This window comes from Rhinichthys klamathensis, unplaced genomic scaffold, assembly GCF_029890125.1.
Source record: "Rhinichthys klamathensis goyatoka isolate OS25496 unplaced genomic scaffold, OSU_Roscu_1.1 h1tg000015l_1, whole genome shotgun sequence".
In the NCBI taxonomy this organism is placed as follows: domain Eukaryota; kingdom Metazoa; phylum Chordata; class Actinopteri; order Cypriniformes; family Leuciscidae; genus Rhinichthys; species Rhinichthys klamathensis.
In genome coordinates this window covers 3,622,301-3,639,587 of record NW_026606567.1, presented here as the reverse complement: position 1 = coordinate 3,639,587, position 17,287 = coordinate 3,622,301, and the positions used below count along the sequence as shown (strand labels likewise).

Sequence of the window (17,287 nt, the reverse complement as noted above, 5' to 3'; positions counted from 1 at the left end):
TGTAATAATGTAGCCTATTTTGTACAATGGCAATGCTTTGGAATTCTTTGGAGTATTTTAAATGGTATCTATTAAAGTGTCATGGTATTACCCTCTATTACCATCCCTGTGCATGGTACAGGGATCAATACCGTGTTTTTGTAGCGAGGATTTTATGCCCTCACATAAATCCCAATGTTCTGGAACTAGAAACACATTTACGCAAATCACAACATTGTTTCATGTCACCTAAAACAATGACTATACCACGGTTCTGTCAAAGTTGTTCTTAAGGGTCCTTAAAGTGTAAAATGTAAAGAAGAAAAAATAACATTTTAACCTTAAAATGCAAGAACTGAATACAAACATGTTTGAGCCATGAGTGTGAAGTACTATAAATTATATTATATTATAAGATTGTCTTACTTTGATTGTCTTGAGTTATATAAAATCACCCATTAATTTAATGTAACTTCTATTTAAGCCAACTAAATTAATTCATTTAGGATATTGGTTTCCGTATCCTCTTGATCAGGACATAGAAAAGTATGAATAAATAGGTTGCTTTGTAGAATTTGTGCCTCTAAATTACTTACTAAGAAAATCTCTATTCCTCTTGACAGTTGTCTCTTGATTTTAATCTCTAAAGCACAGAAAACAACAACAACTTTACTGTTACTTTTTAATCAAAACTTTCACTCAAGTATGAATTTGGTGGGATATTTTTGCCTTTTAATAGAGTAAACGTTTGACACAATACTTCAACTAAAGTCAAATTAACCCTGCTGAAAGCTTTCTACCATAAAACAATTAGAAAGATTTACCAAATAATTGTTCTCGACACTTTGATTTCCTTGTCACCCATGTTAGACTGTGTGCTTGGCCCAAATGAAGATGATGCCGAAAAAGACGACATATCGAGTATCAGACCCACCCGCCTTCCCCAGGCTCTGTCTCTCTCACATGCCAACGCCTTCCATGTGTGGGACCAGGATGATGTGGTGATCCCCTTACCATCGGACGACAGTCCCCAGATGAGCCCTCTGCTGCTGTCCGCTATCCCCTACATCCCCTCGTTCTTCCCCACATCCAGCTCCAACAACAGCATGTCAATGCCCAACAGTCCTACTATCCCACGGGACGTCTGAGAAAGACGGAAGGTAAGAAGGTCAAACATGGCTGCTTCATATGATGAGCAAACAGAAAACAGAAACAGTGAAGGACAAGTGTTGTACACCAAAAAAGACTTTGTGCATTTTCTCTGGTTTAGGACTTTTCAAAACTGACGTGATATTATGAATCCGATAACATTTACAATCATGCATTTCGTCGACGCTTTTATCCAAAGCTACTTCCAGTGCATTCAAGCGACACGCTTTACCAGTCTGTGCTTTCCCTGGGAATCAAACCCATAACCTTGGCATCGCTAGAAACAGGCTTGAGCTTCAGGATCAACTTCATTGGAAGCCTCGCTCATTTTATTTGCCAGAGTTTTTGGACTCCGAAAAGTCATTTGGAAATACAAAGGGGATGGATTGCTTGAGTCATATGAATGTTTCCTGTTGTGTAAGACGATTTACGGAAGCTCTGTTATGAGCACTGTTGAACATCATTTCAACTCATCCCCAAAAGAAGGATTATTTAAACAAACAAGACAAAAAAGCACCAGGACATGAGCTCAGAATGACTCAGCATTATATTCTCAGTTGGTATTAATGACATAACGACTCAAGTCTAGACTTTTCATGCCAGCACAAATAAACCCAAAAATCCCCTTCAGTGTCGGATGGTCTCAAAGGAGCGTCTCTTTACGGGATACAGTCTCGTGGAAATCAGAGATGAGCGGTGCGAAGGATAAAAAGGGAACATTATTTGGACAGAGGCCTAAAGCAACACCAAATGCCCTTGAGAGGGTCAAGAAGCTGATCGAGAATCTTTGATACATCTGAATGTGAACAGTGGATCTAGATGTCAAGCTGACATTGAATCATTGGATTCGTCATTTTAGAGATGCACTAGAATCTTTGTTTTTGCTAGTTTGCATTTTGAAGACCACATGGGGTTGTTCACACGGGACACATTCCTTTCACATTCATTGTTTCTCCGCTTTCTTAAATATTGGTCATATGTGTGGGTTTTTTTCAGTCTTTCTGTTTTTTCAGAATCTCAAGTCATGAACATCCTGTTTTTTAAACTGCACGGTCAAGTTAGTAGGAACTATGAAAAACTTTGACTATTTAATATGCTCCTCGTCTAATTGTGTCACTAATCAGGGCACGTTATTTCACAGCAAATAATAATGTTTGACTTTCATTCCCTGGAAATCAAACCCATGACCATGCTTTTGCTAGCACAATACTCCTACAGGACTCCATCACTAATGTGTAATATAGCCAGTTAGTTATGTATTAGCAAACTTGCATTATTGTACAGATATTCTCACCAAATATCCCATTTCACTTGCACACTGTGTCACATTACGAATGTAAAACGGGTTGCGAATGCCATCTTATGTTCAGTTCGGCCCATTCTGTAGCGATCCGACTAGTTTTTTCCAACATAAGTACGTGCTGTGTGAACACCACCATACTGTATGCTTAGCATTTTTGCTAAAGTGTATTGAATTTTAATTTTTGCAAGCCTTTTACAGTCAAGATTGGTTGGCAAGAAATGAACTAATACTGTTATGAACGGTTACAAATGCTGTAAATAAAGAACTGTGCTAACCCTTAAGGTGTTCTTGGAAAAAGTAATTTCCATAACAATGTATAAATATTTCATTGTATAGTGTCTACATAAATAATAGTGAGAAAACCAACACTACAAAAGTGAAAATACTAGTCTGATGTTGAAGCGATCCACACAGGTAGTAAATGGAGCAGCGGCTAACGTAGAGCTGTTCTCAGACAGGTTATTTCCAAACGATATGGGATTATCTTGACCCGGGCACTTAAGATGTTACAACATTTAAGCAAGTAAACAAGATGTAATCCTTCAGTGTCACAAAGGATTCCCTGAACCTCTCCTCCCCCAAAGGGCAATCGGCGGGCCAACAGATTTACCATACACTGCTGACTGCCCTCTCGAATCTGAACTGTGTTCAAATCATCTAAATAGTTTTTTCAGTGGTAAAAGAGTTCTGCACAAACTGGTGTCCTCTGAGATTCAAAGCTTCATCCCGTCTTAACAACCAACTCATCCTCAGCTAACATCCTCTCCACATGTGCTTTTACATAATATTATGTGTGCCAACTACAAGAGATGCTGGGAAATGAAGAGATTACGGAAGCCATGTTTCCATGGTGTAAGCGGTCTGTCGGACACTAATTCAAAGCCTGCAAATCAAATCTTAGAGTCCAGTTCATAAATAACATTTAAATACCATTCACAAGTTTGGTGTCGGTACGATTTTTTTTATTTGCAATAAGTTTAAACGTTAGAAAGGACGCATTAAACTGAGCAAAAGTGGCAGGGAAAAAATGTATAGCTTTACTTGTCTTAAATAAAACCTGAGCTTTTGAACAGTCGTGTGTGTTTATGTAATTTTAGTGTAGCACACAAGTGGTAGATGTAGAGAAATGAAAAGATTACGGAAGCAGCTTGAACTCATTTCCAACCATGAGTTTTGTTGAAATAAATGGAATTAGTGCTACTAATCTTATTTAGTTTGTTCATGGAACTTGACTACATGGTACAAGTGTACCCTAGAGATGAAAACGTACTGCTTAACGTTTACGTCATTTTCAACTAAAACCGAATCAATGCTGCCAGGAAATATCACTTAGAAAAGGCACAGAACATCACAAGAGAACAAGAGACGTTTAGCAGAAACATCAATTTAAATTTGACTCTAGTGGTTCTCAACCTGGGGTCCTCTGGAAACTTACAAAGTTATATATTTAAATGAGTGAAATTAAATTTAACTAATTAAAATAAATATATCTAAATAAAATATTTAAATTAATTATATAACACATAACAGTACGTACTGTTCTCGAAAGTTCTGGAATCACAAAATGTATAGTGGTAAATTAATTTAAAGTGCCACTATTATGTTTTTTTCAGATATAACAAAGTGTAACACATTTGCATAATGGTCTTCATTGGCTCCCCGTGAACGTCTACTTTGACCCTCAAACACTGTAGTTGTACCTGAGACTGGAAGAATTTTATTCGGGATGTTGACATGTCAAGAAGACAAAGTTTTCTGCACTGCGAATCCACTTTGATGCACTTCTAAAGGATGAGGACTTGTGCTGGAATTGATACGGTAAAACCGATGCCATTGTTCATGCAGATCACTGTGTATCAAGTACTGAGGAAGATCCAGAGCTGATTCAGATATGCTAATACACGTTTTGTTTCTGACAAGCACTGTAAGCAGAGTAGACCAATCAGACTGGGCCATCTGACCAATCAAAGCAGAGTAGACCAATCACAACAGACTGGGCCATCTGACCAATCAGAGCAGAGTAGACCAATCACAACAGACTGGGTCATCTGACTAATCAGAGCAGAGTAGACCAATCACAACAGACTGGGTCATCTGACCAATCAGAGCATTGTAGACCAATCACAACAGACTGGGTCATCTGACCAATCAGAGCAGAGTAGACCAATTACAACAGGGGCATGTTCAAGTTCAAAACGGTGCGCAACGTTTTGCTACGGTTTCCGGGTTGAATGGTATGTTTCCTGGAAACGGTGTGCAACGGGGTTTGAGATACGTTTTCTCTTGTTTGGTGGGTGTGTCAGAACTGCAGTCCAATCAGCAGCAACATGTATATAAAGCACGCGGTTTTAAAGTGAACTCGCACAATGGGTTCAAGGAAAGTAATTTACAAATGTGTTCGATGCAGCTCGGTATATGCAACAACTGAGGATAGTGAAGACATGTTTGTCGTAAGTTTTATTGTAAAAATATAGGATATCAACATAATGATGTAGTTGTTTATATTTTTAGCCTCATTGCAAGTGTATGACATTTGGTATAGAAATAAACAATGGCAATTAAGTGCTTTTCCTAAAAATGAGAAAGAAAATACAGGGTATTAAAACAGAATGACCTACAAATAAAGTCAGTATGTGAGGATAAATAGATGTGTTTTAGTCTGAATTAGGTATGTGTGCATCCATTTCAGTTCCCACAAATCCCTTTACTCGATTGGGATGTTCTCGTGTTCTGGGCGGCAAGTGCAGTAAGTAACTGTAACATCGGGCATATTTTGTAGTATTAAACACATATTTATACCGACTTCATCAGGCTCCGAAAATTCTTCACAAAGAACACAAAGAATGGCCTTCTCAGCTGCCATAGTTGCAACTCTTGCGTCAGCAGAACAGTGTGTTCAACGCATCTCCATTTCTGTTTAAAAAACGTTGTGCAACGTTTTGTCAGGGCTGAACGCAGCCCAGATTGGGCCGTCTGACCAATCAGAGCAGAGTAGACCAATCACAACAGACTGGTCCATCTAACCAATATAAGCAGAGTAGACCAATCACAACAGACTGGGCAATCTGACCAATCAGAGCAGAGTAGACCAATCACAACAGACTGGGTCATCTGACCAATCAGAGCAGAGTAGATTCTTAGAAAGGAGGGGTTTAGAGAGACTCAATCCTTTATTAAACTGTTAAACTCAGACACTGAGAAAATAAGATATTCTGCAATGTTTATTATGAGAAAATAAAGTGTTTTTTGATCTTTGATGTGTGTAAATATATCATAGGAGACCTCCAAAACAAAATTAGGAACACTAATATATCACAGTAAAAAAAAAAAAAAAGTTCAAGCTGATCATCGATAATGTTGGACAATGTGGGGCCTCAAAAAGGTTTAGAACCACTTGTTGCACTGCATTGGTTAGCCCCGCCCACACAACACAGTGAAATCTCATTGGTCCCCTTCTCATAGCTACACATTAAACATCACGTTTGCATTTTTGCAAAACTGTTCATAACTCTGTTACACCCTGTGCTCAAACATAGAAACACTGGCATCAAACGGATTCTCCTGTTTAACCTCTTAACCGTCTCCAGAGCGTCGGCGCACTGAAGCGTTTTTTTATTTATTTAGTTCAAATATACTATCAGATTTAATGTTATACCTTGACAAACTATACATCATTAAAAAGATATAAGACTCAAGATTCAGTATTTGACCACTATTGTATTCTGAGAAACTTATAGTGACAGTTATGTCTTAATTTGTGTCAGGAGTTATGAAATTAAAAAATGAGTCGTTACCTTTAATATGAATTATGAGCCTCAGCCGGTCTCATTCAGAAAAAAACTCCCGTGCGATCGTCATGACAGCGCTTGACAAAACAACGTCCCTCAGGGCTTTTAGCTCAAACATGTGCAGATTTGGAGAAATATTGATAGATTCTCATAGCTTTACATTAGACTTCTATAGACAGGAATAATATTTATTGAATTTATACCCAAATGCGTCGATGTAATCATTTTGAGCGCTGTATACTCTGTACTGTGTTATCAATTCATCCTGAAAGTGAGGGCGCTGTTTGAACAGAAGTCCATAATATATGGATCACATGAAGAAGAGCCATAATCATGTGACATTCAGGAAGTCCTGCCACAACAAAGCTATCCGAGATCGCTGTAAAGTGCAGATAAAGATGTTTTGAAGACAATAAACATGATTGCAATGATATTTGATTTACCTGTGTTCTTCGAGTCATGTCAGGTATTTTCATAATAATTGATTATATGTATAATGTAATGCTAATCGAGATAGACTTTCAAATTGTGCAGAATACAATAAAATAATATATTTTCTATCTGATTTTTTTATCTGAAGCCAAATCAGATTACAGAAAGTTATTTAAAACACTCGACTTGCGCTATAAAGTAAGTTTGGAGAACAAACATAGTTTTATTCTCATAAATTGTCGTGTATTGATGGTGTGCTAAGCTAACATGCTAGCTAGTACTGAGCACCTGCTACCTTACTTCGGTGTAATTTTTATGATTTTTTTCTAAATAAGAATGCTTACTGAAATGTTTCGTTTTTCAAAAAGGGCATTTGATACAGTTTCACTGTGAAGTGAGAACTTTTATAAAATAAATGAGGGATTGAAACAGTGTGAATTGCTAGTCGTTAGTGATTATAATGCAGACAAAAGAAAAGCATATTTAGAGCAATAAACTGGCTGGAGAGGTGTGAATATGTGCAGGGGAGACTGAGACTGAATGGGGCTCGTTTTTGCATCACAAAACAATAGAGGCAATAGACTGAATAGATGCTTATAAGAAAACAATAAACAGCAGTCTAATCAAAATAAAGTCATATGACATGATCTTGAAAAACATTGAACTAAATACAGAGTTTTAGACTTATCATCTTCAAATTTTAAATATAACATGGCCAGACATGTGGCTTTAGCTGCAGTGCATTTCTAGATTGCTACAATGCCAACTTCAATTTTATTTTCATGAAGATGTTTCATAAAAATAAATGTATAATAACTTTACAAAACTTTGAAGCTATTTATAACTATTTTTTTCATTATGATAATAATTAATTCTACATTTACAATAAACTTCCAGGTGTCAGCTTTCAAATGAGATCTTACTTGTGCTTTTAGTACAAAGGGTTCATGAACTGTATCTGTTTCAGTTTGGGAATGCCATATCTGGGGATTTTTCAAAAATGGGCTTGAAGCTTAACAGGTTAACCAACAGGGAGATTTACTCTGCACGGAGAAAGCTTAAACCTCTTCACTGGATTTACACAAATGACCCAAGACCCTCTTAAGATCCAGACCTCTTGAGCTCGGCATTTACAAACGTACACGTCACCTACCATAAAGATGGTCAATGGTGTACTGGGAGCCATGAAAAATACAGCACAAAGACCCCGGTTTCATTTCAAACACTGAAATGAATTGTGCTTTCAGAATAAACAACCATTAATCAAGTCATTTAGGAGATTTGAAACATTTTTAATTTAATATCGCTACAGTATGAGGACTTCAATAGTTTCCATTGCATTCTGGGTTGTGAGACAAACTGGGTGGCTGTTTATACAGAGCTGTCATTAAAAAACGGGTTGTGGAAAAAGACAATAAATCAATTGAAATTATATATATATATGATTCAAATGGAGGCCAGTAGGGATTTCTATATCAGGCGGTGACATTGTAACAAGGTCAATGTGACGTTCCTCATGCAAAGACGTGAATCTTTTCCTCCGTTTTGACGTCAGCCTGTACAACACGGTCCTTATAACTAATGCCCGAGCAGAAAAGTGTAGTTCAGGGTGTGTGTTATGGCTTAAATGGACAATAACTATGCAGAGGAGTCATGAGAGCACAACTTAATCCATATGCTGAGTGCACATCATTTAAGAGTCCAGTCGACATATAGGGCTGTCGTACACCATCTGTAGGTTCACTTTATGGCCCACAAGCTCTCGGATGTTGTTGATTCCGTACTTGATCATGGTGGGCCTGAAGGAGGGTGGAAAAAAGAGAGATTTTTTAACTTTAAGATTTTATACGCAAACAATGCAATTTTATATGTGCGTGTTGACGTACCTCTCCAAGGACAGACCCCAGGCAATGACTGACACCCCCTCGGGCAAACCCATGGGCAGCAGCATCTCAGGCCTGAAGACCCCAGAATTACCCACCTCCACCCACTTCTTCAGACCTAAGAGAGATTCAGAGAGACAAAGGTTTGTGATGCTGAACTGGGTCAGACAGTTAGCTTTCCGTCTATAGAGGGCAACAGAGTACGCCCACATACATAGCCTTAGTTCCAGAAGTGTTTTTCCTATTCAACCTGCGAGCTGAATCATAAGATCAACAAACACTCCGGTTTGCACCAGAGGAACCTTTTTCATAGTTCCTAGAACTATTGGGGGAAGTTCCCGGTTTTTGGCGTGTTCGCACCGCAGGAACTAGGAACGATTTTAGTTCTAGGAACTCTTTTGGAGGAACTAAATTAGCTCCTACTTCAGAGTCTGTCTAAACCAGCACTATAGGAACTATCCGTGACGTTAGTGTACGCGGATTGGCCGAACGCACGCGAAACACCAGCACCCGCCATTTTTAAAAAGGCTGATTATAGCCTATATGTTTACTCCAGAAACTAACTCTACGAACATGGAAAACAGTGATAGATGGACCTCTTAAACTTTATGCTGAGGAGAAAATCCAACACAACTTTAAGGGGACCAAGCTGAACATGATCATGCTTTTCTGCTCAGCTAGCATCACTGGCATTAACCACACGGCATACGCTAATAACTTTTCATTACTGTCTACTTTCTAAGCATAACAGTTCTAATAACATATTAGACAGGACTGTTGGACAGATCGTAAACTAATAAACACTGAGAATGCGAGAGCTGTGAACTCAGGCTCTGGCTGGTGCTCTCTCAGCACCGACAAAACAAAAGTCACAACAACAAGTGTGGCTTACGTCACTTTAGAGTTCCTACTGGCGGTGCGAATGCAACCAGGAAAACATTCCTAGGGGAACCATTAGTTCTCGGGGAACCACCCTGGTGGTTGGTTCCTAGAACTATCCGGTGCGAAAGCCCCTTAAGTTCAAAATAAATTTCCCTATGGAGAAAATGGAGTTCCCTGAAGATTTTTTACTTCCAAAACCCGCATGTTGCACTCGATTTGCTTGTCGTAGTTCTCTGATTGGTGGAGATTTCTTTGCCAAATCATGGGTAATGTCGTTTTTTCAACAAGGAATTAGTTTTTTATGTCCGGGATCTGACAGCTGCACTCTATGCCATGCCGCTGTTGAAATCTTGATTTTGATTGGCTGACAAATGTTCCAGAGCGGTGACTGATTGCCAATAACTGCTGTTTGAAGACATTTTTGTTGACCGAGTTTCACATGACTTTAGCTAATTATTAGTGTTATTCAGAGAGCCTTACAGCCTACCAAAGCAAAAAAAGGAATTTCTGTTTCATGCCAACTACAATATCAATGCTATTTTATTACTCAATCTACTCAATATACTTACTAAACAGCAGGCTATGATGAAAGACTTAATGTCTGTACCTTTAGCAATATAAACGTAGCATATAGCATACATAAACAGTCACATACCACTTCATATGGAGAGTTTTACCTTCATGATAGCTGAAGACCTCCATACTTGGCTCAGTGTAGGGGTTGTACGCTGGCTTGAAACGCAATTTTGTGATTCCTGGAGTAAAATATTTCAAAATCATGATCACAAATCTTTGAAATATTCAGGAATCCTCCATTGTAAATGGCTAATCATACTAATTATACACATAAAAAAGAAGAATATTTTCTTTTCAGATCTTATTAGTAAAAAGCAAGGAGTGCAGTACCTAGTTTGGTAAAGAACTGGTGCAGGATGCCCATGAGGTTCCCCAGGGTAAGGCCGTAGTCGGCCACCACGCCTTCGATCTGGTGAAACTCCGCCAGGTGGGTGGCGTCCAGAGTTTCGTTACGGAAAACTCTATCGATGGAGAAGTACTTCACTGGTGTGAACTTCTCCTGGAAGGAATGACAGAGACGAGTGAGATCTGAAGTAAAAGGCAGTGAGTGAGGCCATGAGTGTGTGTGTGTTCACCTGCTGTGCGAGTTTATACAGCATCCGAGCGCTGACTGCCGTGGTGTGTGTTCGCAGGAGGTTTTTCTGAGCTTCTTCAATCTTCCAGTCATACTTGTATCTTAAAATTGATTTGAGAAGTTAAAAATACAAATCTACAAATGCATTGATTTTCAATGTTTTTTTAAATTAAGTCTTTTTTGTTCACCAAGGCTCATTTATTTGATAAGTGATAATTTTGAAAATTCAGTGAAAACAGTAATATTGTAAAAAATTATTACAATTCAAAATAACTTTTTTCTATTGAAATGTATTTTAAACTGTAATTTATTCCTGTGATCAAAGCTGGATTTTCAGCATCATTACTCCAGTGTTCAGTGTCACATGATCCTTCAGAAATCAGTCTAATATGATGATTTGATGCTCAAGAAACATTTCTGATTATCATCAATGTTGAAAACAGTTCTGCTGCTTAATATTTTTTTCAAAACCATGATGCATTTTCAAGGTATTCTTTGATTATTAGACCGTTCTAAAGAACAGCATCTGTTTGAAATATACATCTTTTGTAACATTATAAATGTCTTTACTTTTGATCAGTTTCATGTTTCCACAATGAATACAAGTATTCATTTTTTTTTATCGTACTGATCCCAAACTTTTGAATGGTTGTGTAAATAAACGACATTGGAAATCAATGAATGTCACTCGTCTTACCCCTGCGATCCATAACCTCCTTCAGAATGAACCTTCTTCACTCTCTCCAGATATTCCTGAGGAAACTCGTGAGCCAGTGCTGGGTCTGAGAAATACAAACAATTCATTCGAGACCAGAAAAACATGCTTTGACAGCAAGCGGTCTAAACTCGTACAGCCCAGAGGAGGACTTCTCTCACCAGAGATGAAGAAGGTGTCGTGTTGGTCTCTCGCCGGATGCTGCTGGGGCTGGAACAGAGAATCGAAGTTCCAGAAGGAGCTCTCGATGAAGTTATTGGTGGGCATTTCTGTGAATCTGTGGATCAAAGACACAATAGCAAGGAATATGCTTGTAGATGAGTGATCTAAGATCAAAAACACTGGTATGGAGTAAAAAGTTGTGTATGAAGGCGCAATTGGTTGATATATTCAACTATTAGTTTCAGTTCAACAGTAATACCATTGTACTTGTATTGATAAACACACCATAGTACTGAATTAGCACAATATTATTGTACAAATCAGGGTTTTTGCAGGTTTTATGAAGGAAAATGTAAGACTTTTTTAGGAGAATAAATTGAATTTTAAGAAATAAATTGACAATAATGTCAATTTTTTCTAGGCGTATAAGCAACAGCTCAAAGTTTTACTTCAGTTTGCATTTGCATCTTAAGTAAACGTATCTTGATTTAAAGATGTTTAGGTATTTGTATTGGAAAACAGGACAAAAATACAGAGACAAAAATATCTCTGTGTTCAGCAGAAGAAAGAAATTCATACAGGTTTAGAACAACTTGAGGGTGAGTAAATTATGTATAAATGTTCATTTTTGGGTGAACTATCCCTTTAATTTGTGTAATGTGTGAATTAAGACTTTTTAAAGATATTTTAAAGACCAAGAGAAACGGAAACAAATGGTATTTACATGATACTGCAGCACACTTTAAAAAAACACAATGGTACTACCATTGCTCCACTTAAACACTTACACACACTCAAAAAAGATCCTCTAGCTTGTTTCCTAATCTAGTTGTCCAAAACCCTGCCATTTTATATTACGAATACTCTTGTCTCTTTGACAAACTGCTTTTTGTAAGGCTCTGTGGATAAAAGCGTCTGCTAAACAACGCACAACTTAAAATAAATGAGTGAAATCCTTTTGTCCATAACATGGTGACCAAACAAATACATCTGCTAAGTTTATCATCTGAGGTAGAAGAGTGTTTTGTAAGCATGAAGGGACTGACCCCATCTCCAGGAAGATCTGCCTGAACTGTGTCCGGACCTTCATGAGCGGGTGCAGGTGACCGCAGTCTGGAGCAACACCCATCGCCTCAAAATTATACGGCTTAAACTTCTTCTCCTTCCAGCAGCCACTGAAAGAAACAAGTTAACCAAAACCTCCATTTTTATGAAGTGTTTGTGAAACCCAAATGAGTGTGCGGCTCTTTAATAATAAAAACCCAGCATGAGTCACAAGAAGTGAACTGCATCTGACAGTATTTCCCTTCAAGAGTGCGATCGGTCTCACCTGGCGATCATCTCCGGAGTCAGTTCTGTCTCTTGTTTGGTGATGGTAGTACTGAAGCTGCTGCCTTTAGTGATCCAGTAAGACTTAACCGTCCTAAAATCATCCAGAATTTAAAAAAATTGTACCTGAGATGAGATTATTATTGAGCTGTAGCGCCTCCTACTGCTCATGTAGCACATAATAAATAATACCCTGCAACATTTGCAGACTAATCAAACACTTAATGCATCTTAGGCCCTGTTTACACCTGCTATTAAGATGCGTTTTGGTCGATCGGATCCCAAGTGGACGACGCTAAATACAGGTGTAAACGGGGTCTAGAACGTTTTGAGCTTGTCCACTTTCGACCACTTCCAGAGGTAGTCGAAAACACAATCGACCGGATTGATTTCGTGTAAACGCTCATGTTGTTGAATGTGTTCGAACGGACACTAAAGACCGTCTACTCTCCGCATACTGACCTAACGCGTAAACATTATGGAAAGTGCGCTTGAACTTTGTAGGCTGAAGACTCAAGTTTGGTTTGAAGGTGAAAACGTACCAAGCACAATATTCTCTCGCCATTCCTGATTTCTAACACACACTTGCAGTGTTCGGCTGGTCTTGAGGCCGTTAGAGCAGAAACTAAAGCTTCGAAAGATCTGAAAAAAAACAACAACAACAACATACCCGCCGCCTATAGACCCTCCCCTGGAAGAAAACAGGACAGAAGTGGTTGAAAGTGGACAAAAGAGACGGATTAAAACACCAGGTGTAAACGGGAATGCGTCTTCCTCGTCTACTTGTGATCCGATCGACCAAAACACATCTTAAAGGGGGGGTGAAATGCTGTTTCATGCATAGTGAGATTTTTACACTGTTAAAGAGTTGGATTCCCATGCTAAACATGGACAAAGTTTCAAAAATGAAGTTGTAAGTTTGATGGAGTAATTCTGTTCCAAAAATACTCCTTCCGGGTTGTCACAAGTTTCGGAAAGTTTTTTTCTAATACGGGCGTGTGTGACGTCAGAGTGGCCGGAATTTCCTTATACGGGTCTTAAGGGCACTTCTCCCGGAAGGGCGCACGCGCATCTGTAGCCTAGTGCGTGCGAGAGTACGGCTATGCCCATCAGAGCGCTGGGCTCGGTCGGCTGCGCTGCAATTAAAAAAATGGCTCCAAAAAAGTGTGTTTTTGGTTGCCAGGGCAAGACAACACCGCACAAATTTCCAAAGAACCCAGCGTTAAGGGACCTGTGGATGGATTTTGTTTTTCCAGAGCAGCAACGGAGTTGTGCAAGTGTTTTTGTTTGTTCCCTTCATTTCGACGGTAATAGTTTTATAAACAAGGCCCAGTTCAACGCCGGATTTGCAGATCGCCTAATACTTCTTGAGTGGAGAAGTCTCAAATCTCATCTTTAGATGGAGCAGTCCCAACGATAAAGGTTCACGGTCGTGCGTTGGAACCGCAGGCGGTGAGTAAAACCGCTTCAAATGTCTGAGTTGTTAACTATCGGCGTGTAAGCACAGCAAGTAAACAACATGATCACATACAGTTAATGTATATCTATGGAGCATGCGATGTATGGTGTGTGTGTGTTTAAATACATTTGTTTAGCTGGCCACTGTGGTGTCAGTTTGTTTATTGTAAAAATAAATCATGTCCTCATAAACCACGAGTCTGTCTGTTTACAACACACAAATGTTGTAAAACTCACGCATGACATGGTGTTCTAAAAACACTGCGCTCAAGTTCAAATCATTTCTATTTTTAAAAAAACGCTCGAGACCTTATGTTTTTCACCCATTTCACTGCCCATCTCACGTTTTTGTGAGCAAAAACGCGTTCTGTATGAACGAGCCCTTAGTATTGTTTAGATCCTTGTTCTGCATGGGATTACTATCTGATTATTAGCCATGGTTTATTTTCGGATGTCACTCACAGCTTCCAGACGCTCTCAACGCAAAAGCTTCGCGCGCTCGTGTCGTGATTATTTAGCTCCGCCCACACGGCACGCCTCCACCCGCTCGGGTTTTTCCGGAAAGACTCGGTACAGCCTATCTTTCTTTTATAAATATAATAAAACTAAAGACTTTTTGGAGATATGAAGGATGCAATACTACTCTATAGGTACTCAAGATGAACATGAGATTGAGTGAAACTGAGTGTTTCACCCCCCCTTTAATACCAGGTGTAAACAGGGCCTTTGATGAACAACTCAACGCTCTCTTACACTTCCGCTAGCAGTTTCCGCTTCTTCAGTTCATTCTTTTCTTTCTCCTCTAGATTTGCCGACTGTCCCTTCTGCACCAGCTGTAGTTTGTCCCTTACTGTATCCTCAATGGTTTCCACCTGCAAGACACACACACACACACACTACATTAATAACACATTGATATAGGTATCTGGGCTTAATTCATGATCTGTGCCGCACTGCATGTAACTCACGGTTTTGAAGACTCTCGGTCCTCCCTCGTGAGCTTTATCCAGACGGATCCATTTGTTGGACATGGCTTTGCTGAAACCGACTTTCCCGCTCTGCATTTTCTAAAAGGAAAAGGCCCATTATAAAATCTCCACAGGTCTAGATATACATGCATACCAATGTATGTGCATCAGTCTTGAATTCACAGGATTAATAGTACTAGTGATCTTATGTTATTAAAGCAAAAAAAAAACAAGACTATATTTTGCATATTTATTCCAACTGTTATGCAAAATAATAATAATAATATTAATAACAATAGAAAATAAATGTTAAAATCTCATACATTACTGTAAGAGTGATGAAAATCACCTTGTCTGGTCAAAAGGATTTTTGTTTTGTTGAAAATTCTGTATAACAAATACTTCCATGATATATATGTCTAATTCTACTTAACAGATATACTCTAACAGTGTTTTAATAAAAATAGAAAATAATATAATCGTATAATATAAAAAAAAATCCATTTGATTTTGAGGTGAAATATGACCTTGATCTGAGATTCATCGTAATGATACTCGACTCGTACAGGGCAAAGCCAGCACATGACGGTGTGATACGGTGTGATACACTATAGATAACGCTGTTCTCTCACCATGAGCTGATTCTGCGGCAGACCCTCGGCAGGGATGGCCTTGAACACTCGGGCTTCATGACTGCCCTGCTCCGCGATCTCACGCCCCTCTCCTGTCAGCTCCCAGTGTTTGGAGGACTTCTGCTCTGCCGAGATCACCTGAACACATCATTCAGCCAGGTTAACACAGATAAACAATCACAAATTTCACATATTTATAGAAGATCGATACACACACACACACACACACACACATATACATATATATATATATATGTATGTGATTTCACCAAGTGCAACATGCTCTTGGGGAACAATAACATACAGAGATAATAATGACATTATAATTAACCAATCAGATTGGAGGGATAAGTTTACAGTTTATGTCAAGTTTAGGCTTACAACCAGGGTTAAGTGCTTCTACATCAGTGTGACAAAACAACAGATAGATAGATAGATAGATAGATAGATAGATAGATAGATAGATAGATAGATAGATAGATAGATAGATAGATAGATAGATTTACAGATAGACAGACAGACAGATATACAAATAGACACTAGACAGACAGACAGACAGATAGATAGATGTGACATATATGCAGATAGATATAAATATTTTCGTTTATATTAGCCGCTATTTAGGCGGGTATAATAGTCGGTCAGATCATTTCTCTTGAGCGGGTTCGCATGATTTCAGGTTAGTAACGCTAACGTACAGATCCTGCGGATTGAGTGAGTCTCATCATTTGCGCCGCTGTTGCGTCAGTCAGTGCGTGATTCTGCTGCGGGATCTCCTCACCTCTCCCAGCGCCTGCAGACTCTTCACCGCGCCGACGATCGCCTGATGATCCACCCCGAGAGACACGGCGACATCCTGGCTGTCAACGCCGCCGTCGACCTTCTCCACTAGCCGTAAAAGCGATTCCAAGAGCCCGGTGTCAGCCATGCTGGAGTCGCCTTGCGCTCGGATGGGGAAACGGACATGACGTCACACAGCCGTAACCACAGTAACAAAACCGCACCAAAATTGTTTTTACCGTAAACCATGTAGAACTGCTCTGTGAAATATATTAAACATATTACCTAGTTTCCAGTCGTGGGGTCCACAAACCTTTATTTATTTAAAAAACTATCTGTATATTTGAACAGCTCTGTATTTATTGTTAGACTTATGAAGATTCATATTTACATTATTATTACTACTGCTACTATCACCATAATTTTCAATTGAGGCATCCACAAATTTTTATTTGTAAAAAATATATGTAAATAAAAAATCATATATTTTTTTTATTTTTAAACCTTTGAACATAAAACACATTTTACATAATCATTATCCGCGTTTTCAATCGTGTCAACATTAAAAATCTTCTGTATATTTAGTGACTCTGTATTTATGAGTTTTCAATCATGGGATCAAAAACTTTATTAAAAAATATTCCATTATATCCTAAAATTTTATTTTAACGTTTAAA

The 17,287-nt window shown here is 38.7% G+C and overlaps 1 protein-coding gene across 1 annotated transcript; it reads right to left on the bottom strand.

The window, feature by feature from the left end:
* Positions 1-7,922: 7,922 nt before the first annotated feature.
* farsa (phenylalanyl-tRNA synthetase subunit alpha) lies at positions 7,923-16,804 on the bottom strand. The gene is made up of 13 exons (XM_056233262.1): positions 16,612-16,804; positions 15,831-15,968; positions 15,199-15,297; positions 14,984-15,102; positions 12,774-12,866; positions 12,490-12,618; positions 11,443-11,558; positions 11,264-11,348; positions 10,568-10,667; positions 10,323-10,491; positions 10,094-10,171; positions 8,538-8,652; positions 7,923-8,450 (listed from the first exon to the last, which is right to left on the bottom strand). Exons 1-13 carry the CDS (start codon positions 16,756-16,758, stop codon positions 8,345-8,347), a joined length of 1,494 nt encoding a protein of 497 aa, XP_056089237.1. The 5' UTR covers positions 16,759-16,804; the 3' UTR covers positions 7,923-8,344.
* Positions 16,805-17,287: the final 483 nt, after the last annotated feature.

Coding starts and splice junctions, on each gene's coding strand:
- farsa (XM_056233262.1), bottom strand. CDS start 16,758: ATGGCTGACACCGGGCTCTTGGAATCGCTTTTACGGCTAGTGGAGAAG. Junction 10,492..10,567: donor TGTATAAACTCGCACAGCAG/GTGAACACACAC, acceptor CATTCCTTCCAG/GAGAAGTTCACACCAGTGAA. Junction 8,451..8,537: donor TGGGGTCTGTCCTTGGAGAG/GTACGTCAACAC, acceptor ACCCTCCTTCAG/GCCCACCATGATCAAGTACG.